At 33.1% G+C, this 18,518-nt stretch overlaps 3 protein-coding genes and 1 long non-coding RNA gene across 5 annotated transcripts; 2 read left to right on the forward strand and 2 right to left on the reverse strand.

Moving 5' to 3' along the window:
• Window positions 1-1,130: 1,130 nt before the first annotated feature.
• Window positions 1,131-6,193, reverse strand: LOC114392475 (dihydroflavonol 4-reductase-like). Its single transcript, XM_028353624.1, has 4 exons — window positions 4,673-6,193; window positions 3,841-3,900; window positions 2,974-3,143; window positions 1,131-1,437 (listed from the first exon to the last, which is right to left on the reverse strand). The coding sequence occupies exons 1-4, from the start codon at window positions 4,845-4,847 to the stop codon at window positions 1,276-1,278; spliced, it is 567 nt and encodes a 188-aa protein (XP_028209425.1). The 5' UTR covers window positions 4,848-6,193; the 3' UTR covers window positions 1,131-1,275.
• Window positions 6,194-7,537: 1,344 nt separating this feature from the next.
• LOC114391515 lies at window positions 7,538-9,846 on the forward strand. Its single transcript, XM_028352517.1, has 3 exons — window positions 7,538-8,001; window positions 8,090-9,279; window positions 9,394-9,846. The coding sequence occupies exons 1-3, from the start codon at window positions 7,563-7,565 to the stop codon at window positions 9,844-9,846; spliced, it is 2,082 nt and encodes a 693-aa protein (XP_028208318.1). The 5' UTR covers window positions 7,538-7,562.
• On the forward strand, window positions 9,822-10,795 carry LOC114392474. Its single transcript, XM_028353622.1, has 3 exons — window positions 9,822-9,985; window positions 10,056-10,573; window positions 10,675-10,795. Exons 2-3 carry the CDS (start codon window positions 10,058-10,060, stop codon window positions 10,771-10,773), a joined length of 615 nt encoding a protein of 204 aa, XP_028209423.1. The 5' UTR covers window positions 9,822-9,985; window positions 10,056-10,057; the 3' UTR covers window positions 10,774-10,795.
• LOC114392476 lies at window positions 10,780-16,817 on the reverse strand. Of its 2 annotated transcripts, XR_003662325.1 has the most exons (4): window positions 15,274-16,817; window positions 14,412-14,515; window positions 12,833-12,987; window positions 10,780-12,146 (listed from the first exon to the last, which is right to left on the reverse strand). It is a non-coding gene; the product is annotated as an uncharacterized LOC114392476 (long non-coding RNA). The 2 variants fall into 2 exon arrangements; XR_003662324.1 differs by having other exon boundaries at window positions 10,780-12,987.
• Window positions 16,818-18,518: the final 1,701 nt, after the last annotated feature.

Genomic DNA, 18,518 nt, shown 5'->3' on the forward strand with positions numbered 1-18,518 from the left:
GAAAATCATAGTATCCAAAAAAAAAAGAACGTTGAAAAATCGTAGTCACCTACCATACAATAATTTATCTTCTGTAGCCATTGGCCCATTATTCCATTCCACGAGTCTACCATTCCTTGTGGGGCAGGAAAAAGGATAAGGGTGAGAAACCGGGAAAGTTTCATACCTAGTTGCATATCATGTATGTTTGTTTGTTGGTATTACTTTTTCTCAAGACCAAATTCAAGGTTATAGCATTAATTTTGAGGATTTCTAAAATCCCATGGTGGTAATCATAATTATAATCTATTTGTGTACAATTTTTACAATCTTAGAACCTTTTAACATTTCATAATATTAATGGTAATCACAATCTAAAACATTAGAATGGTATATGGCAAAACGTCACGTGGTTTATTCACGTTTTATTTTAAACAACCAATATTATTCACGTTTTACTATATATTGTTATATTCTTCAAACCTTCCCTTCGCTATTGTAGTCATTACTAGAAAATAAGCCTTCTACATCGGTTTTGAGGGTCTTTCTACATTGGTTATGATGCGTGGTTGTAGTTGGAGTCATTGAAAACTTGAGGTCTTACAACATCGATTGAATGACCGTCTTAGAAGGGCATGGGTACGAAGACGGGCATGGTGTCAGACCCGTCTTAGAATCATGAGGATTCTACATCGATTCTAAAGGCACAATCGATGTAGAATGGTGGTCATTCTACATCGGTTCTTTTGGAGGACCGTCGTAGTATTTGTGGGGTTCTACATCGGTTTTCAGTCAACCGATGTAGAATGGTGCCTTTTTTTAATTAAATGAATGACTTCTACATCGGTTCTCCTGGATGATCGTCGTAGTTTTTGTGGCGTTTTACATCAGTTTTCGGTCAACCGATGTAGAATGGTGCTTTTTTTATTATTATTTTCACGAAATTTAGTCAGGAACATAATGCAAATATGATGTACCTAGCTAATGTCTCATATGAGACTTAATTTATAAACCAAGGTAAAATTTTAGCTATCAAAATAGTTAATGAATAAGTACAAGAAGCTAGCTTGCTTATATATATATATATATATATATATATATATATATATATATGTTCTAGTAGCTAGCAGTACAATACAAAAAAAAACTTATAATTAAATAATAATTTGTCATTTCACACATACAAGGTATATATACATATATGTAGTTATGATCTAATAGCTACATTCAATGATTTTATTACCTTTGTCCGCATTTATATATACTTAATTCCCTACTCCAATATTACAAATCAAGTTATACAACACATATTCCTACATATACCGTACCATAAGGGATAAATTTCATAATTGACCACCCATGTCTTTGGAAGAATGTGATGCAAGGCCTTTTTTCACCTGCTTCATTTTCCATGATACCATCCCAAAAGGCCTTGTCCATTGTCTGCTTTATTTTCCCCTGCAACGCAAAAACATGGGAATCAGAAGTCAGAACTAAAATTAGCATGTCATCAGCTGTTAGTAAATTTAATGCATGTTACTGCTTTCTATAGTAATACTTAATATTGGAAATAACTGGAAAAGATTCTAGATTAGGCATACATTTCATACTTGGAGGGATAATATACATGTGTAGGTCAACATCAAAGGCCAGAGAAACAACATGAAACCAAAGGTATATCCAAGATTAGCCATTAAGTCAATGCTAACATTTATACGATAGGTACTAACCTCAACACTGTTCTGAATGTCATGAGAGACATCAAATTGATGAGTAACACTATAGTGATGCTCGTGAAGAAATTCATTTACAAGAAATCTACTTCACTTGTTATGCCAAGAAATTCATATACAAAAGATTCCGTTTTGACAAGAAAAGTGTTCACCTTTTATTTTGGGTTTAGGCGGGTCTGCACTCAGCAGATGCATTGCCAAAATGCCACTCTTAGGATGTTGGCTAACCAAAGTGAATATGATTAATCAATTAAACCCTAGCTTTTCTAATAATTTTTACATGTAGCTCACCCATTATATGTGGATATATATATTGTATTCACAGACGACAAGTACAAGTACAACCATATTTGCGACAAGAAATCAAGTCACTTAAATTAATAATTACATAGAAGAACAACACAAATATGGAATCAAATGAAGTGTTCACGATCTGGGAATTGACTTGGTACCTACGTAGGTTATTCAGTAACCAGAATACGTGTTCCTCCACATTCTTAGAACTGCATTTATATAATATTTTGGTCAACTTTATAAGCTACTTTATCATATTGCATGCCCAATGATATAATTGTGTCAAACAAACAAAAAAGTTTAATGGCTACTAATACTAATTGGTGATATATGCGGATATTCCTTTCTTTTTTCTTTCCGAGAAGGAAAGTGTTCAAATTCAAAAAAATAAAATAAAAAATCATTTTCTTATATTCGGAAAAAATATTAAAAAATAGTAGAAGTGTGGATATCCAATGAAATTAGAATGGATGGCCTATTTGGGTATGGTGAAGAGCCACACTTCGTGACCGACAAGATTCTAAAAATTGGAATGAATACTAACCTATTGTTGAAGTGTGGAGTATTGTGCATACAATTGATTTTCAATTTTTTTTATAGATAAATTATATTAACATATGTGTTTTATTAAAAATTATAAAAATTATTTTTTAACAGTGTAGTAAATTACGTTGGTTATTAATTTGTTTATGTTGTATAAATTATTTGTATTTTCTTTACAAAAAATATTTGCATTTTTAACATGGAGTATCATGTATCTTATCAATTTTGATACTTGATTGACGTAATACATAGTATTAGTAGCTTCAAGGGCTGTATATTTTCTTAGACAATGAAACTTCAGTTGACAATTTTTGATTCAAAAATTTATAAAATCATATCAATCATCATTGGTGATCATAATAATTGAGGGCATACTTCCAATTAAATGGCAAGGAAAAAAAAAGTGTGAAAATGATCAACATACCTCAGTGTCCTTGGAGTCAAAATCCATGGGGGTTGCCACATGGAAAACACCAGTGCAACCTTTAATGGCTTCATCAAAGCTTCCCTCTTGAGCAAGATCAGCCTTCCACAGAGACAATTTGGTCTTGGAATCTGGCGGCTCCACCAAATGCTTCACCTTCTTCATGTTAGCTGAAGCATGCATATAATAATAATAATAATAATAATAATAATAATAATAATAATAATAATAATAATAATAATAATAATAATAATAATAATAATGTAATAAATAAAAGTGTTAGTATTTATTTATATATATTCTAATTACAATTTAGCATCAAGATATCAACTTCTCCGCACGAGATGCTTCTTTATCGGGACATATTTTAAATCATTTGTGAAAAAATTAAGAAATCCAAGACAACTATTCAAAATTGTGACCAAAACTTCATTATAAGCAATGTAATGCACTGTTCAGGATTCAAAATTAGAAAGATTTGTAAAGGGTTAGATAAAGTTTGACAGTATGAGTTTCTAATAATTTTTCCAAAAATGCAAGTAATTTTTTTTAGGATCAGAAAATGATCAAATGCAGCACATGATAAAATGGATTGATAACAAGTGTTTCTAAGTAAAGCTGCTTCTTAGATTTTCCTTTGTTGACATATGATTAGTAGCCAGACAAAGGCATAATATGAAAAATATGTTCTCTGCATTGATTCTTTATTGATCTGTGACACGTGAAAGTTTATTATTGAGATGGACAATAGTCTATTTGAATTAATTATGATCCTAGAAAAAGGTCAAGAAGTGAGATACCATTAAACTTTGGATCAGGTCCCTGCAATTCAAGCTAGAGAAATCTGGGAAGAAATTAATGGCAAACCTTTGAGAATGCTATGATAAGTGATCCCAAGATGCAGAAAACCTCTCAGAAACCCATTGCCTGCACGTCAGAATGCAAAATAACCAAAGGTGAGCAATAGAAACATTGAAATTAGAATTAAGTGTAGCCTGACTTTGACTTACAACTCGACGACCTGCATAATCTGCTATTTTACCGCTTACAATGGGGCCATAATCTGCTATGTTTGACATTTAACATAAACATTTATTATACAATATATAAATCATGTTAAGGGGATATTGAAGGTTTTTTCTTGTTGAATGGAGAATATAACACAAACACTTGACCTTTCTCACTTTTACTTATGAATAACTTTAGCTAAATTTGCAGTGACTTCATATGTGAGACTCAAAGATGAATAGACAACAATCATTTGCAATTTGTTAAATTTGAGTATGCTATAATGTTTTTGCTAACTAAACAATGTAATTATCAAATGAATTTTATAAAATTTCTCCAAAATTATATTTAAAAAATAACCTTAATTAGCACATCATGTTTATATATATATTCTCCCCGTCACATGTTTTTATCTTTCTTTTGTTTTTATTTTTGTAGGCTTTTGTATAAAATATTATAAAACTAACATTTGTCTAAGAGATATTTTTAGATTAATTCAAGAATAAAAATAAAAATTTATAACACAAAAGTTGAAAACATACCACATTGCAATGTGTTAAATGTGATAGATTAAGTCTACCTCTCTATAATGTATTGCCTCCATTATCTTGATTTTACCAAATATTTTGACACTAGAGGTGATAAATGGAAAAATATTAATCCATCAGTAACTCTAGTGTCATGAAAATACCTTGAAGCTCAAAAGCCCAATCCGCTTGGCCAATCTTCCAGAGAAATCCTCTGTCATCACCGCCTGCAGTAGCCACCAAGGCTGCATCTATTGGGCTGCAGACAACTGAGTACAACTCCCCTAAACAAGAATTCAAGAAATCAAAAAAATAAATATCATCCCCAACTAAGTACATGACTTCAAAATTTGAAAAAGGAACAAAAAAAACATATTAGTTCGCCAACAAAGCCATTGCAGAATATTATGCTACTTAGAATCCTGAATTTGATTTCAATCTAATTAAATGCTTGGCATCAATTCAGCCATGGAGTTCCCCCATTTTGGTCTTTGAGAATTAGTTTTGTATATATTAATAGTGTATAATATTCACTAGCCAAAGAATTAAAAGATATATCATACTGTGAATGCACATAAATTGATTTTTGGATTGGCAGAATTAATTTGCTGGTAGTTACATGTGAGAAGTAGTTTTGCTTTCATTAGCCATATTTAATGCCATATTCTGTTGCCTAATTTATTTATTTGCTATACATTCATGGGTCAATATTCCATATTAAATGCATGCTTGACTTGGTTTTTCTGATCAATCTAAAACCACGATTGGGCAAAACATGATTTTCTCATGGTCAATGATAGTTTTTCTTAGGAACTATTAGACGTAACTTTCAATTTTAAGTTTTTTTTAGAATTTTAAAAATTAAAATTGATTTGGGTTTTATACACTAATTTTTAGATGTGTATAAGTTTTATTTCCACTACTAGAAATAACTCATTTCACGACGGTTGAAATGCACATTCCATGACGGTTGTTAACCATCATTATTTCTGATGATGTTGAAAGTGAAAAACATTTCATGATGGTTCATAAATAACCGTTGTTGTATTGTGAGTTTTTTTAAGACGGTTACTAACTGTTAACCGTCTTAAAAAATGTATCTTCTAAGATGGTTAATACAAAAATCTTATACGAAAGGACTTTCTAAGACGGTTGTTTGTAATAACCGTCTTAGAAAATATACATTCTAAGACGGTTGTCTGTAATGATCGTCTTAGAAAGTGTATTTTCTAAGACATTTATTACAAACAATCGTCTTAAAAAGTCTACCAGAGCTTATTTTTTAAGACGGTTATTTGTAATAATCGTTTTAGAAAGTATATATTCTAAGACGGCATTACAGACAATCGTCTTAGAAAGTCTTTCCTTATAAGCTTTTTTTAAGACGATTATTTTGTACTAATCATTTTAAAATTTTATATTATAAGATCATGCTTTTCTAGGTTATATATATATAGTGCCTTGTACAATTCACACTTTTAACACCTCTAAGATTTCATCATACTAACATAAAACTTGTTATACCAAACATGAATGACTCACAACTTTAACAAAAGAACTAAAATTAAGAATGAATATCACGTATATATGGAACCAAAATTATATTTTAACATTTTTCAAAATAGAGGGTATATTTTCTCAGCCAAACCTATTTGCATGTTATTCTAATAGTAAATATAGTTAAGAGAAACTAAGTACTTGAGTCATGCCTTTGGTTTTAGATGATGATTCATTGCTGTAGCCTAATTCATGCACAAATCTCCAAACATCCTGTGGAAAAATAGTCAATTCTTAGAGATGTACAAGATGGACTATTGAAATTTGATCAAAGTTTAACCATGAGAAGCATTGCTGATTTTACCTTACCAAAGTAATCATTCATGGGTCAAAAAATGATTCCCCAACCTCATCTTTCGAAGGTTGCAAAATATACACATTTATGCAAAATATTAATCAGTAGGAAGGCGTGATTAAAAATTAACTAGGAATGAGATTTTTAAACCAGTTCTTACTGCAAATCACACCATGCAATGAGATTTTTTAAACAAGTTCTCACTGCAAAAATATATAGGCAATATCGCTTGAATAAGGAAATATCCCTGAAAAACCTCCATTTGCTATGACCAATGGGGGAGTTCATGCACCAAAGAACTTGTCCAAGTAAGTTTCAACTTCCAAGACACAAAGTACACATAAGAATTTTTCCCTAAAAACAAAAGTGCAAATCATTCATGTACATGTCAAAAGTCAAATACTATTCAGAGTGGCTTTTTAAACTATATAAGAAAGAAAACTTTAAGATCTAATTATATATAGAGTTGCATTCATTGTAGAAGGCCTCTCCAATCCATTATTACCATACAAAGATTTGAATTTCTTGAATTCACAAACATTCCGAGTGAATAGGCAATTTAGTCCCTGAGATTGTAACCACTTTGCATATTAGTCCCTGACTTAAATTTTAATTCATAATAGTCCCTAACTTTACCTCCGTTATGCAAATAAGTCCCTGCTGTTAAAATCTAATTTCCTCCGTTAGTCAAATGTCTATTTGGCAAACGTAAGCATCCCAATGTGGCAGGTTTGAGTCCAAGTCAGCAATATTATGTGGCAAGGCAAGGACTGAATTGAAAAATTAGGTTAAAAAGAAATCAAAAATGAAGTAAACCCATTTTCCCTTTCACTATCTTACTGCTTGTAGGGTTTTTTAACTGTTTGCGGTTTGCTCTTCCCTCCCCTGCATTCTCGTGATTGAGGGTTCACGCTTTTTGTTAGGTTGGTGGTTTCATTCATTTCGTTTGCATTGTTTTGGTGGTTTGATTTGGGGTTTTATATGTTCGAGGGGTTTCATTTGCATTGTCTTCGCGCTTCGTAGGGAGGTTTATGATCCTTTATTATTTTCGTTTATGATGCTCTGTTTTTATAGATGACAATGTTTTTGGTTTCTGATTGTGTCTTCGCGCTTTTTGACAATGTCAATGTCTTCGCGCTTTTTGAGGTAGGTTTTTTTATTTCCTAATATATGACAATGTTTACGGTTTCTGATTGTGTAGAATGAATGACAATATAACTTTAGTATTGCACCATGGAGGAAGATTCACTCCACGTGCCAGTGATGGAAAGGTTGAATATATAGGCGGAGAATTTGACGTTTGGGAGGATATATCTCCAGATTGCCTGAATGCATTTATCTTATATGATCTGGTGAAAGCTTGTAAGAAGTATAGCAATATAAGAGAATGTTTTTGGTTGATTGATAAGGACTTAGATTTTAATCATGGGTTAAGGAGTTGTACAACTGATGGAGATATATTACACTTAGTTAGGGATGCTTTTGAAAATGAGAATGAGATAAATGTTTATTTTCATCATGAAGTAGATCCAATTTTAGAAGAAGTCCCACAGATGTTGTACTTGGAATGTGATCCAATTCGAAAAGCTGTTGAGAATGAGGATGATTTAGATGATGTACCTGTTGCTGGCCATGAGGAAGGTAAGTTTTAATTCATCTGTACTTGGTCCGACATGGTTACCATAATTAATTAATATGATTAATTTTTACTTGATCACCATTGATGCAGATGTTGGTGCTGGAGAGCAGAGAGATGCTGGTGAGCAGATGGATGCTGGTGAGCAGAGGGATGGGGGTGAGCAGAGGGATACTGATGCTGGTGAGCAAAGAGATGGTAGTGAGCAGAGGGATGCTGAAGCTGGTGAGGAGAGAGATGCTGGTGGTGAAGAGAGAGATGTTGCTGATAGTGAGGAGGAAAAGGAAGTTGACAGTGATGAGACAGATGCTGAGTGGTTTATAAATTTCTCTTGTATGTTGAATGAAGTTGAAGAAGCTGAAGTTGAGACAGATGGTTATCATTTAAAGGAGCTTAATATCCCCATTAGTAGTGATGATGAAGATGAGGATGTTGAAGTTTATCCTCAATATAGTCAAAGTAGTGGAGTTGGTGAACAGAAGTTGGAATTAGGGATGGAGTTTGGTACTCTAGATGAATTTAAATCCGCCTTGAGGGAGTATAGCATATTGATGGGCAGGGAGTTCAAGTGGAAGAAGAATGATAAACAAAGGGCTATAGCAAAATGCAAGAAGGCATTTTGTGATTGGGAAATCTACTGTGCAAAGAATGAAGTTAGAAACTCTTTTCAGATAAAGACATTTAAGCATAACCATAATTGCTGCAGAGAAGTGAACAACAAACAAGCAAATAGACAGTGGGTGGTCAGTAAACTTGAGGGCAAACTCAGAATGCAGCCAACCCTTAAATGTGTTGAAGCTTTGGAATATTTCAAGCAAGAGTTTGGAGTGCACATTGAAGTTACAAAGATGTGGAGAGCCATGAAAGAAGCAAAGCAATTAGTGGAAGGGAATGAGAGGAAACAATATGCCAAAGTATTTGATTATGCACATGAATTGTTGAGGAGTAATCCTGGATCAACAGTTAAGATCAACACAGTGCCAAGTCCAGAAGGTCCACCACAATTTCAGAGGCTATATATTTGTCTTGCTGGCTGTAAGAAGGGGTTTGTTGCTGGATGTAGACCATTCATAGGTCTAGATGGATGTTTCCTAAAGAGTGCATTTGGAGGAAACTTGCTCTCTACTGTTGGGCTTGATGGCAATAACCACATCTATGTTATTGCTTATGCTGTTGTGGACATTGAGAACAAAGACAATTGGAAATGGTTTTTAACTTTGCTGCATGAAGATCTTGGGGATTACATACAGAATGGGTGGAATTTCATGTCAGACATGCAAAAGGTATGACATGGTGTGATTTGAAATTGTTATCATAAGTTAGGTATTTAATTGAAGTTAATGACATAAGTTAGGGACTAGTCCAGAAGTATTTACTACTTTGCTGCAATTTTTCAGGGACTTATTCCAGCTTTACAGGAAGTCATGCCTGGTGCACCTCATAGATTTTGTGTCTTGCATCTTTGGAAAAATTTTACAAAGCAATGGAAAAGCAAGGAACTTAAAGGAATTGTGTGGCAATGTGCAAAATCCACTACTGTTGCTGAGTTTGAAGGCCATATGGCCCATTTGAAGACAATCAATTGCCAGGCTTGGGAGTATTTGAATAAATGGCCCAAACAAGCATGGACAAAAGCCCACTTTAGTACAATACCCAAGGTGGACAATATATGCAACAACACTTGTGAGGTATTGAATTCTAGAATTCTGCAGTATAGATGCAAGCCTATTATCACAATGCTTGAAGAAATTAGAAGTTATATCATGAGAACCATGGCTGCCCGCAAGGTTAAACTTTCTGGAAAGCCTGGATCATTATGTCCAGTGCAGTATAAAAGACTAGAAAAATAATTTCATTTTGCTAATCAATGGACTCCCATTTGGTGTGGTGATAACATGGGCCTGAGATATGAGGTCCACATGTGGGGGAATAAGGTTGAGGTCAATTTAGGTTAATGAACATGCACTTGTGGAGTATGGCAACTAACAGGTTGTGTTCTTTATAGTTTTTTTTTTCATTCCTAACCTACATGTGTGCTGATTTTACAACTTTGATGTAGGGATGCCATGCCGACATGCCATTGCAACAATAACTCACAAAGGAGGGAAGCCTGAGGACATGTGTCATGAGTGGCTGTCAATAGAAGTTTATAATAAGACATACCAACATTTTATTGAACCAGTCCAAGGACCACAATATTGGGCCCAGACACAGTATACACACCCTGTTCCACCACATAGAAGGGTCCAAAGAGAAAGGCCAAAGAAAAATAGAAGGAGATCTGTAGATGAGGACAATGTCACAGGACATAAGCTAAAGAGGAAATTGGCTGAGTTTACATGTGGAAGGTGTGGCCAAACCAATCATAACATTAGAAGCTGTAAAAATATTGGAGTTCCTGTTAGGCCAAAGAAATATGTTGCACCATCAACTTCAAATGAGGATGACCACCTATTATCTCAAGATGAACAAGCTTTGAATGAGGCTGAAGAAGCTGCTGCTCATGTTCAACAAGATCCGGTGGAGATTAATTTATCTCAGCCTCATTTGTCACAAGATAGTGACATGGAGTTGATGGTAAATATTTGTCACAACAAAGTAGTTTTATCTCAACCTAATTTGTTGCAGCACTCCATTTTTATATATTACAATTATTCATGTTTGGCATTTGCATGTAGGTCCCTGCAACTATTGTTCCACCAATAGCAAGGAATAAGCTAACCATAACAAGAGCCAAACAAAGGAAGGTTGCTGATAAAGATGATGCAGAAAACTGAAGAAGCATTTTTTGTTGCATTTTGAAGCTTGCTGAAGGTTGGTTGCTGAAGACCCATTTTTTGTTGCATTTTGAAGGTTGCTGAGTTTGAAGGTTGCTGATGAAGAAAACTGAAGAAGCATTTTTTATTGCATTTTGATATTAGGATGTGTAGTTGTATATTTTGAAAGCTTCACTGGCATGTGAAATGATGTAAACATTATGGCTTACTGAACAATTGCTTCTAACTACCATGTTTTGGGATGTCAAATATTATGTGAAATATTGATTTAATGTCATGTTTCTTCTCTTTCTTTTATAAATTATACACTGTGTTGGATTTGGAATTGGAGTAGGACCACCTAGTTTAGTGCTACTTCAATAACTTCAAAAAGTTATATAACAACAAATTATATTTAATAAACTTCTCTTTCTTGTGCCATCACCTAATTCTCTTTCTTTTATTTCAAGCTGTCCCTTCGAAATGATATCATGTTTCTTCTCTTTCTTTTATAAATTATACACTGTGTTGGATTTGGAGTTGGAGTAGTACAATCCATCCCAACATACATTATGAGCTGCTTCTTATTACCTAATTCTCTTTCTTTTATTAAATTATATTTAATAAACTGCAAATTTCAGCAACAAATTTCACCAACAAATTATATTTAATTGAAATGGGTAATTGACAGTAGCAACAAAAGCTGCTATTACACTACAAAAGCTACTTCCTACTACAAATTCTTCAGCAAAACAACAATTACAATTTCAAAAGCTGCTATTACACATTTTACCTAAAATACATTCCCCCTAAAACTAACATTACAATTAAAAATGAAAAACCTAACAACACAATGTTTGTTAAATTTCTCATTTTCTTCTACAAAGCTTCAATTTGTAGCCTCAAATCAGCCACTACCATTGTTTCTCTTGAGACAGAAGACGAATTAGAAAGTTGGTTTTCTTCTTCAACCCATTGAAAAAATTGACAGTTATCTGGGTCTGTTTGGGGTAATGCACAAGTATAGAATAACCTTCCTGGGTGCCTCCTTGTTCTTGCAGTTTGAATAGTTGCACGTCTTCCATGGTGGCATTGCCGAATGAAACTACCAGAAAATGCACAATAACTGCCACTTGCAGACATGGACAAATCAAGTGAACAAGCAGCAGCGACTGAGCCTCAGAGTAGAAGAAGAAGAAGCAACTCAACGTGGGAAGAAGAAGAAGAAGAAGAAGAAGAAGAAGCAACCAGCAGCTTTGTAAACCCTAATTTTTTTGGGGAAGAAGAAGCAACCTTGCGTGTGAGAGAGAATTTATTGATGCAGACCTCAGTGCCACGTTGGACAATCTACGTGGCACTGAATTGCCACCTATACACCTCACTAACGCCGTCACCTGAGAATTTAACGACAGAGACTATTTTGCAAAACTTATGTAAAGTTAGGGACTATTATGAATTAAAATTTAAGTCAGGGACTAATATGCAAAGTGGTTACAATCTCAGGGACTAAATTGCCTATTCACTCCAAACATTCCATTTCACAAAAAAGTATGCTCTAGAAGATACCAACGGTCTTGTACCAAAAAAGCTTGGCTATACTAAAAGTATTGAATATCTTGTATTTCCACTTGCTACATGCTTTCTTAGTTTCCATTTTTTTATCCTTGGGAATGAAATATAGGACCAGGGGATTTATAACGACTCATGCACTTTGCTCAACCAACTGAACTAGACGCTTTGGTTCTTAGTTTCCATCTATAGGCTAGAGCATACAAAAACATATTTTCAAAATTCTGATAACAACTCAGCTACACCACACCAACTTCAACGAGTTGATTACCTGCTCCAACTCTAAAATTCTCACTTTCCTACTCACTCAAATTCTAAAAACATCAAATATAAATAAATACATAATTTTCAAAGCACCAGCTCGACAAAGATGAACAAAGGAACACTAAACAAGCTAAGTCAAGCTTCGAACAATTCCTCTTATTATTTATTTTTTGGTGCATTTTGTCGGCAACATATGAAGAAGTGTGAAACAGAAGGAAGAGAAAGAAGAATGAAACGAGACACGAACCAGTGAGAGTGTTCCAAGTGGTTCTGTTAATGCCTTGTGCAGAGACCATAGCGAGCAACGAGTGAAGAAGAAGAAGCAAAGAGAGAACACTGGGAACGACACGTGGCTTCCACATTCTGACAAAGTTTCTGTTTCCGGTGAAGTCCCGGCTAAGCCTGTCGAAGAAAACAAGCTGAGAATTTTAGCCAGCTTACTATAGGAGTGGCAACTGACAAGGTTGTGTACTTGTGTGATATATATAGAAGGTGAAATAAAGAGAAAAGAAATTTTAAGAAAAAACAAAATTAATAAAATAGAAAAATTATATTGTTTAGATGGGTAATAATAAGAAAAATAGTCATTTCTCTTTCCTTTTCTTTTTTTTGATAAAATGGGAAATCCCCCCTACAAACTAGAAAGCACGAGAAAACGTGATTGAAAAAGTGTTTACTAATCTCTAGTATGCCCATCCAAATAGTTATTCCTCTCTTAATGAAAAGCAATTAGATAAAAATATTTGATTTTTTAAGAAATTAAAATAAAAAGAGATTATTTTTCTATATTTCATGTCAATTTGAAAGAAAAGTATTTTTTTAGGTCCTATGAAAGTAAGTTTTCTTCTTATTTTTTCCTTTCATATAAATGGTGAAAAATTAATATTTCAATCACGCCTTCCTACTTTACTAATTCATTTTGCTTCATTTTACCCCAAACAAAGAACCTACCAAATGTGTATATTTTCAATTTTATTTATAGAAGTTACTTTTTCCTTTTATTTTCAATTTTATTCACGCCTTCCTACAAAATGTTAATTTTTCATGTCAATTTTATTTATAGAACCATCAACATTTAAATTTTTATTTATAGAAGTTAATTTTTCCTTTTATTTTCTTCTCAATTAAAAAAAATATTTCATAAGTCGTATTTTTTTTATTTCCTCTCCTACCAAATGGACAAATAATTTTGATTTGGATAAGATGAAATACACAAAAAAATGAAGAAATTTTCAAATTTTCATATAGATTCTACATTTTTTTTAATTTTAATTTAAATATTTCTTTCCTTTTTTTTTTCTTTCATTCGTTACTCTTCTCTCCAACCAAATCAATCCTTAAGTCTTTTTCTTAATCATTAAGGAACTTTATATCTCCTGCATTATATTACTCGTGTTATTGAAAAAAAAATATTTTCTTAATGAGAAGTATATTAACCACTTTGCTAATTCAAGGAAGGATCATTTGCTTAAGTTTTATGTGAAGTACATTAACCACTTTTTTAGTTACTATGAGATATCTAACTATAGTTCCCTCATGCCTAAAACAATTATTATAACGTAACCGGAATATATATAACAAAAGAAAAGGAATTAATAAAATTTGAATAGTACCAGACCATATACATAATCATTAACGAAGCTCGTTGAAATAGATAGTGATCCAACCATGAGACTTGAATACCATATTAGACAAAAAAATTGAAAAGCTAGTTCAGAACCAGAAAATTGTCCAAATCCTACAAAAAAAAAAATATTTTGACTATATCCATAGCTAATGAAAGACATCTAAACAGAAAATCCTTTGAAAAATCAGTAATGGGTTACCTTTCGGTTGGAGAAATGGATCATATTTTGAAATCGTTTGCCTTTCGTTCTAGCAACTGACCCACTGGTGCAATAATGGCATGTCCTTTCCTGTTTCTGTACATCTAACAAAACCCAAAATTTGTCTTCGATCGATGTAGGAAAACTCGATCAATCATGAATTATATATACTAGTTCAAAAATTAATTAATAGAAGAAAGGAAATAAATAATATATATATATATATACACACACATGCAAATAACATCATAATTCTCCAACAGTAGTCTTGTGTTTGATCTCAATATTTGGGTAAAAAAAATACTCTTAAAACAGATTTCTGCTATAATTTCTGACTTTACTCATGATCTAGCTAATTTCTCAGTCCTAAAATAATTAACAGGATACTGTATAGAAACCACAAAATATGAGTAGCCAGCCTAATGGCTCTGAGCTGATCTCTAGATAGCTAGTGAGGCTGCCATTTTATTATTATTATTATTATTGCCCAGCCCATCACTTCCATATAAGTACATATTCAACAATAATCTCAGAGTTCATATAGAAACACATACAATAATGTCTTATAATAAAAACTTCGCAATAGTATGACCTTTGGTTATCTTTAAGACAACGGATAAAAAGCCCGAATGCTAGTAATATACTCTTAAACACACTGCATCACTTGACTATTTGTAATATACTCTTAAGGAATAGACACAAAACTACTATTTTAGTTTGAAAGTTATCACCTTTAAATCTTCATGTTTCTATGTTGTGTTAATTTCTTTCCTTTGTTTGGGAGAGGGGGAATGTAAAATGATGAAGTTATTTGAATTTAAAAACTATATACATACAATTTAACTAATGAAGCGAGTCTTACCGTGTCCTGAGTTAATAGTCCAGATGTTGGATCAAATAGTTGGCTAATGAATTCTTCTTGAGTTTTCTTCTCTTCAATGCTGACAATTCTGGGTTCATACATAATGAACCAAAGCAGAAGCCATTTCTTTCCACCTCTCCAAAATTACCAAATTTGTTATTAAATTGGACAACCTCCAATAAAAAGTTACGATTATAATAACATCCTAGAACAGATATTCACTACTATTTTAATGGGTGAGCTTGACAATGCTTTCCAGATAAAACAATTTTAATGTCAAAGGTGATTTAAGTCTTGTTAACTATGTATATCCTTATACCCAATGACTTGCTTCATGAGCTCAATGAAAATTTGACAATTGTAGCAATGATAAATTATCATATCACATGTCTCACATGCAAAAATTACTGTATTCCCTTATATTAAACATAGAAGATAATGCAAGAAAGTATGTCTTGTTTGCTTTAGTAGACACAAATGAAACTGGTAAATGACATTGGAAGAAAACAGAAATTTGAATCCTACCAATTGTATGTAGACCAAAATGAAGCCTATAAACTAACCCATCTCACCATGGTAATCTACCATAGATATAAGAATCCTACAGGCCTACACTTTATAGCATGTACTGTAGTCATAGAGAAAGAAGAGTTTTATCAATCAGATGAGAAAAGACTACATCAATGATGATGATGATGAATTAGTAAACAAATTACACTAATTCATTTAAGAAAATTTTACTCACATCCCATGCATATTTGAAGAAAAATTTGAACTTCCACCACCAGGAAGAGATCCTTGAAGCTTATTCCACCATGATTAAAAAAAAAAAGAAGATATATTAGATATGCGTATAAAAAGTAACAATAACATATTTCCTGATTAATTTTTCAGAAGCAAAATTGCAGTCAGGCTTCATAAAAATAGAACCAAATAGGAAAGTCACACCACCATTCAAACATGAATTTAAGAGACAAAAATCGCAAATCTATTTCGTCCATAAATAAATATTCATTTTTCCAAAAAAGAAAAAACATTGAAGGAATATAAATTAAAAAAAAATCCATCAATCTCACATAACACAACAAATCCAACGAAAAACCTATCAACAACATAAACAAAAAAACAAAAAATCCCTAAACAAACCTAAACCGAAGATCCCCGCAACCGAACGTGAAACAACTCGATCCGAATACACAAAACAAAATTAATGAACGCAGAGGGTTCAACGCACATGAAAAACACACAAAACAAACGCCAGTCACATCGAAGAAAAAAGCATAAAATAAAAAGGAAGAAACAGAGAGAAAAATAAAATCTATAGTTAGAAAAGGAAGAGAGATGCGGAAGCGGCGTTTAGAAGGAAGAGAGAGAGAGAGAAATAAAATATTTTACTAACACTTACGTAGCTTCGTTGGAAGTTGTTGTCTTCAATCAACAAACTAAAGCTGGTGAACCTCAAAGCGGTGAAGGCGATGAAGAGGCTATTGATGAAGGCGCATTTGGGCGCAACGGCGGTGGAGAAGGTGCTGAAAATTGTGGAAAGTCACGAGAGAATGGAAGAGTGAACAGCTAGCAAAATATTGTATTGATTTAGGGTTGTCAGTTAGCCCAATTAAAATGTGCCACGTCAGCAACAAAAAGTGGGTTTCAAAGACGGTCTTGAAAAAACAATGTTGTAAAATATTTTTAAAGTCATTTTTGAGGAAACCACATTTAAAAAGTTACAACTATTTACAAAAATGTCACCGCTTAATTTACTACATCGGTCTTTGTATGATCGTCGTAGAATCAGTGTCATAAAAAGCCTTTTTTCTAGTAGTGTTCAGAGAAAGTATAATGTCTATTATTAAAAGAATTTATTAAATGTGGTTAACTTTTCCCCTTTTAAATCAACTTGATGCAACTATTTATGATATATTGATATGGAGTACATGTAAGAGCCACTAGGTTGGGCACATGCTGATCCTACATGGACTTCTCAACAAATCTAGGCTCTAGCTTGCAAAAACTCAGGACATGGAGGTACTTAATAATTTCATCTGTTAATGTTTAAACTCAAACAACAGGTTCTTATCTTGGATTGAAACAGAAGCTTCAGAAGCTGGGCACTGTCAACAGGTTCATTGAAACAAGAGCTCAATCAGAAACTTGCAAATGACACCAAAGCATAAATAAAAAAAAAAAATTTAAGCTTGAGCAAGAACAAATACCAAAAGGGGAGTCACCAAACAAGGAATTGGTAGAGAAAGCAGTTGAAGTCAAGAAAGAGGTGGAAGAGGTGTTGAAATCAACTAAGTTGAAGATTGTTGGAGTAATGGAGAGAAGTGTGGTGAGTGCACCACCAAACATAAAACAGAAAATAACCTATTTTTAAAATTAGACCATGAATGAAATTGATAGAGTGGTAAATGAGGAAGATCTTAAGGGCAAAATCAAGGAGTTGGAGAGTAAGATAGCTCAAGGCTCAAATTCTGAGGATATGGAAAAGATAAAGGTGTTAAAGAGAGTATTCTTGCTGCATTGGATGTCTCAACACTAAAGGAAAAGATTGAGAGACTAAGGGAAGATTTGGAATCTTCATCCAAGGATGTTTATGTAAAACAATTAAGTGTTAAGTCTTGACAAATATTTTGTTAACTATGGTTGTTGTTATCCCAACCATGTAAATTAGCACATTGGCAACATAAATTTAGCTTTCAAACTGTCAGAAACCAGAATAAAAAATAAGAAAGAAACTATATATATTGAATAATATGAGGTATTACAGCAGAAGAAACTGTGGTACCTCATAGCAATGCTCTTTTTCAGTTTTTACTACTCATTTATGCGTTAGCTTGGGATGACTAAACCAAAAGCTTACTGCAATGCACTTCATCATGGTGTTCAGACACTGGTCCTTTGAAGTCACTACATGAAGAATTGTAAGCATCATTGGTTAGAAAATTTATAGCAAAGTAAAACACCCTTAAAGTAACCTTTTTTCCTCATATTTCCAATGCCATGCTTGGCTCTGTGCTTACTAATGGTAGGCAAGTCCTTTGCATTCTCAAGAAATTTGAAACCTCCAAGGCTACAGCTTGTACTCACCTACAGTTCAGATAGATGCACAAGGTTACAATTCACATCATCAAGGATAAATTACTAACATCTTTTTTTATCTGCAAATTAATAACATTGTTAAAGAGATCAACTACAAGTACAAAGCGAGACAAAAAGTGCCAACATATTATTAAAACAAATTG

The sequence above is a fragment of the Glycine soja genome, chromosome 17 (assembly GCF_004193775.1).
Source record: "Glycine soja cultivar W05 chromosome 17, ASM419377v2, whole genome shotgun sequence".
Classification (NCBI taxonomy): domain Eukaryota; kingdom Viridiplantae; phylum Streptophyta; class Magnoliopsida; order Fabales; family Fabaceae; genus Glycine; species Glycine soja.

Bases quoted from the DNA above. Each gene is read 5' to 3' on its own strand.
- LOC114392475 (XM_028353624.1), bottom strand. From the start codon at position 4,847: ATGTACTTAGTTGGGGATGATATTTATTTTTTTGATTTCTTGAATTCT. The intron at 3,144-3,840 runs GTTTGCCATTAA...TGCATGCTTCAG, and splicing joins TTATCATAGCATTCTCAAAG to CTAACATGAAGAAGGTGAAG. The intron at 1,438-2,973 runs GTATGTTGATCA...TTTGCGTTGCAG, and splicing joins TTGACTCCAAGGACACTGAG to GGGAAAATAAAGCAGACAAT.
- LOC114391515 (XM_028352517.1), top strand. From the start codon at position 7,563: ATGAATGACAATATAACTTTAGTATTGCACCATGGAGGAAGATTCACT. The intron at 8,002-8,089 runs GTAAGTTTTAAT...CCATTGATGCAG, and splicing joins TGTTGCTGGCCATGAGGAAG to ATGTTGGTGCTGGAGAGCAG. The intron at 9,280-9,393 runs GTATGACATGGT...GCAATTTTTCAG, and splicing joins TCATGTCAGACATGCAAAAG to GGACTTATTCCAGCTTTACA.
- LOC114392474 (XM_028353622.1), top strand. From the start codon at position 10,058: ATGCCATGCCGACATGCCATTGCAACAATAACTCACAAAGGAGGGAAG. The intron at 10,574-10,674 runs GTAAATATTTGT...ATTTGCATGTAG, and splicing joins ATAGTGACATGGAGTTGATG to GTCCCTGCAACTATTGTTCC.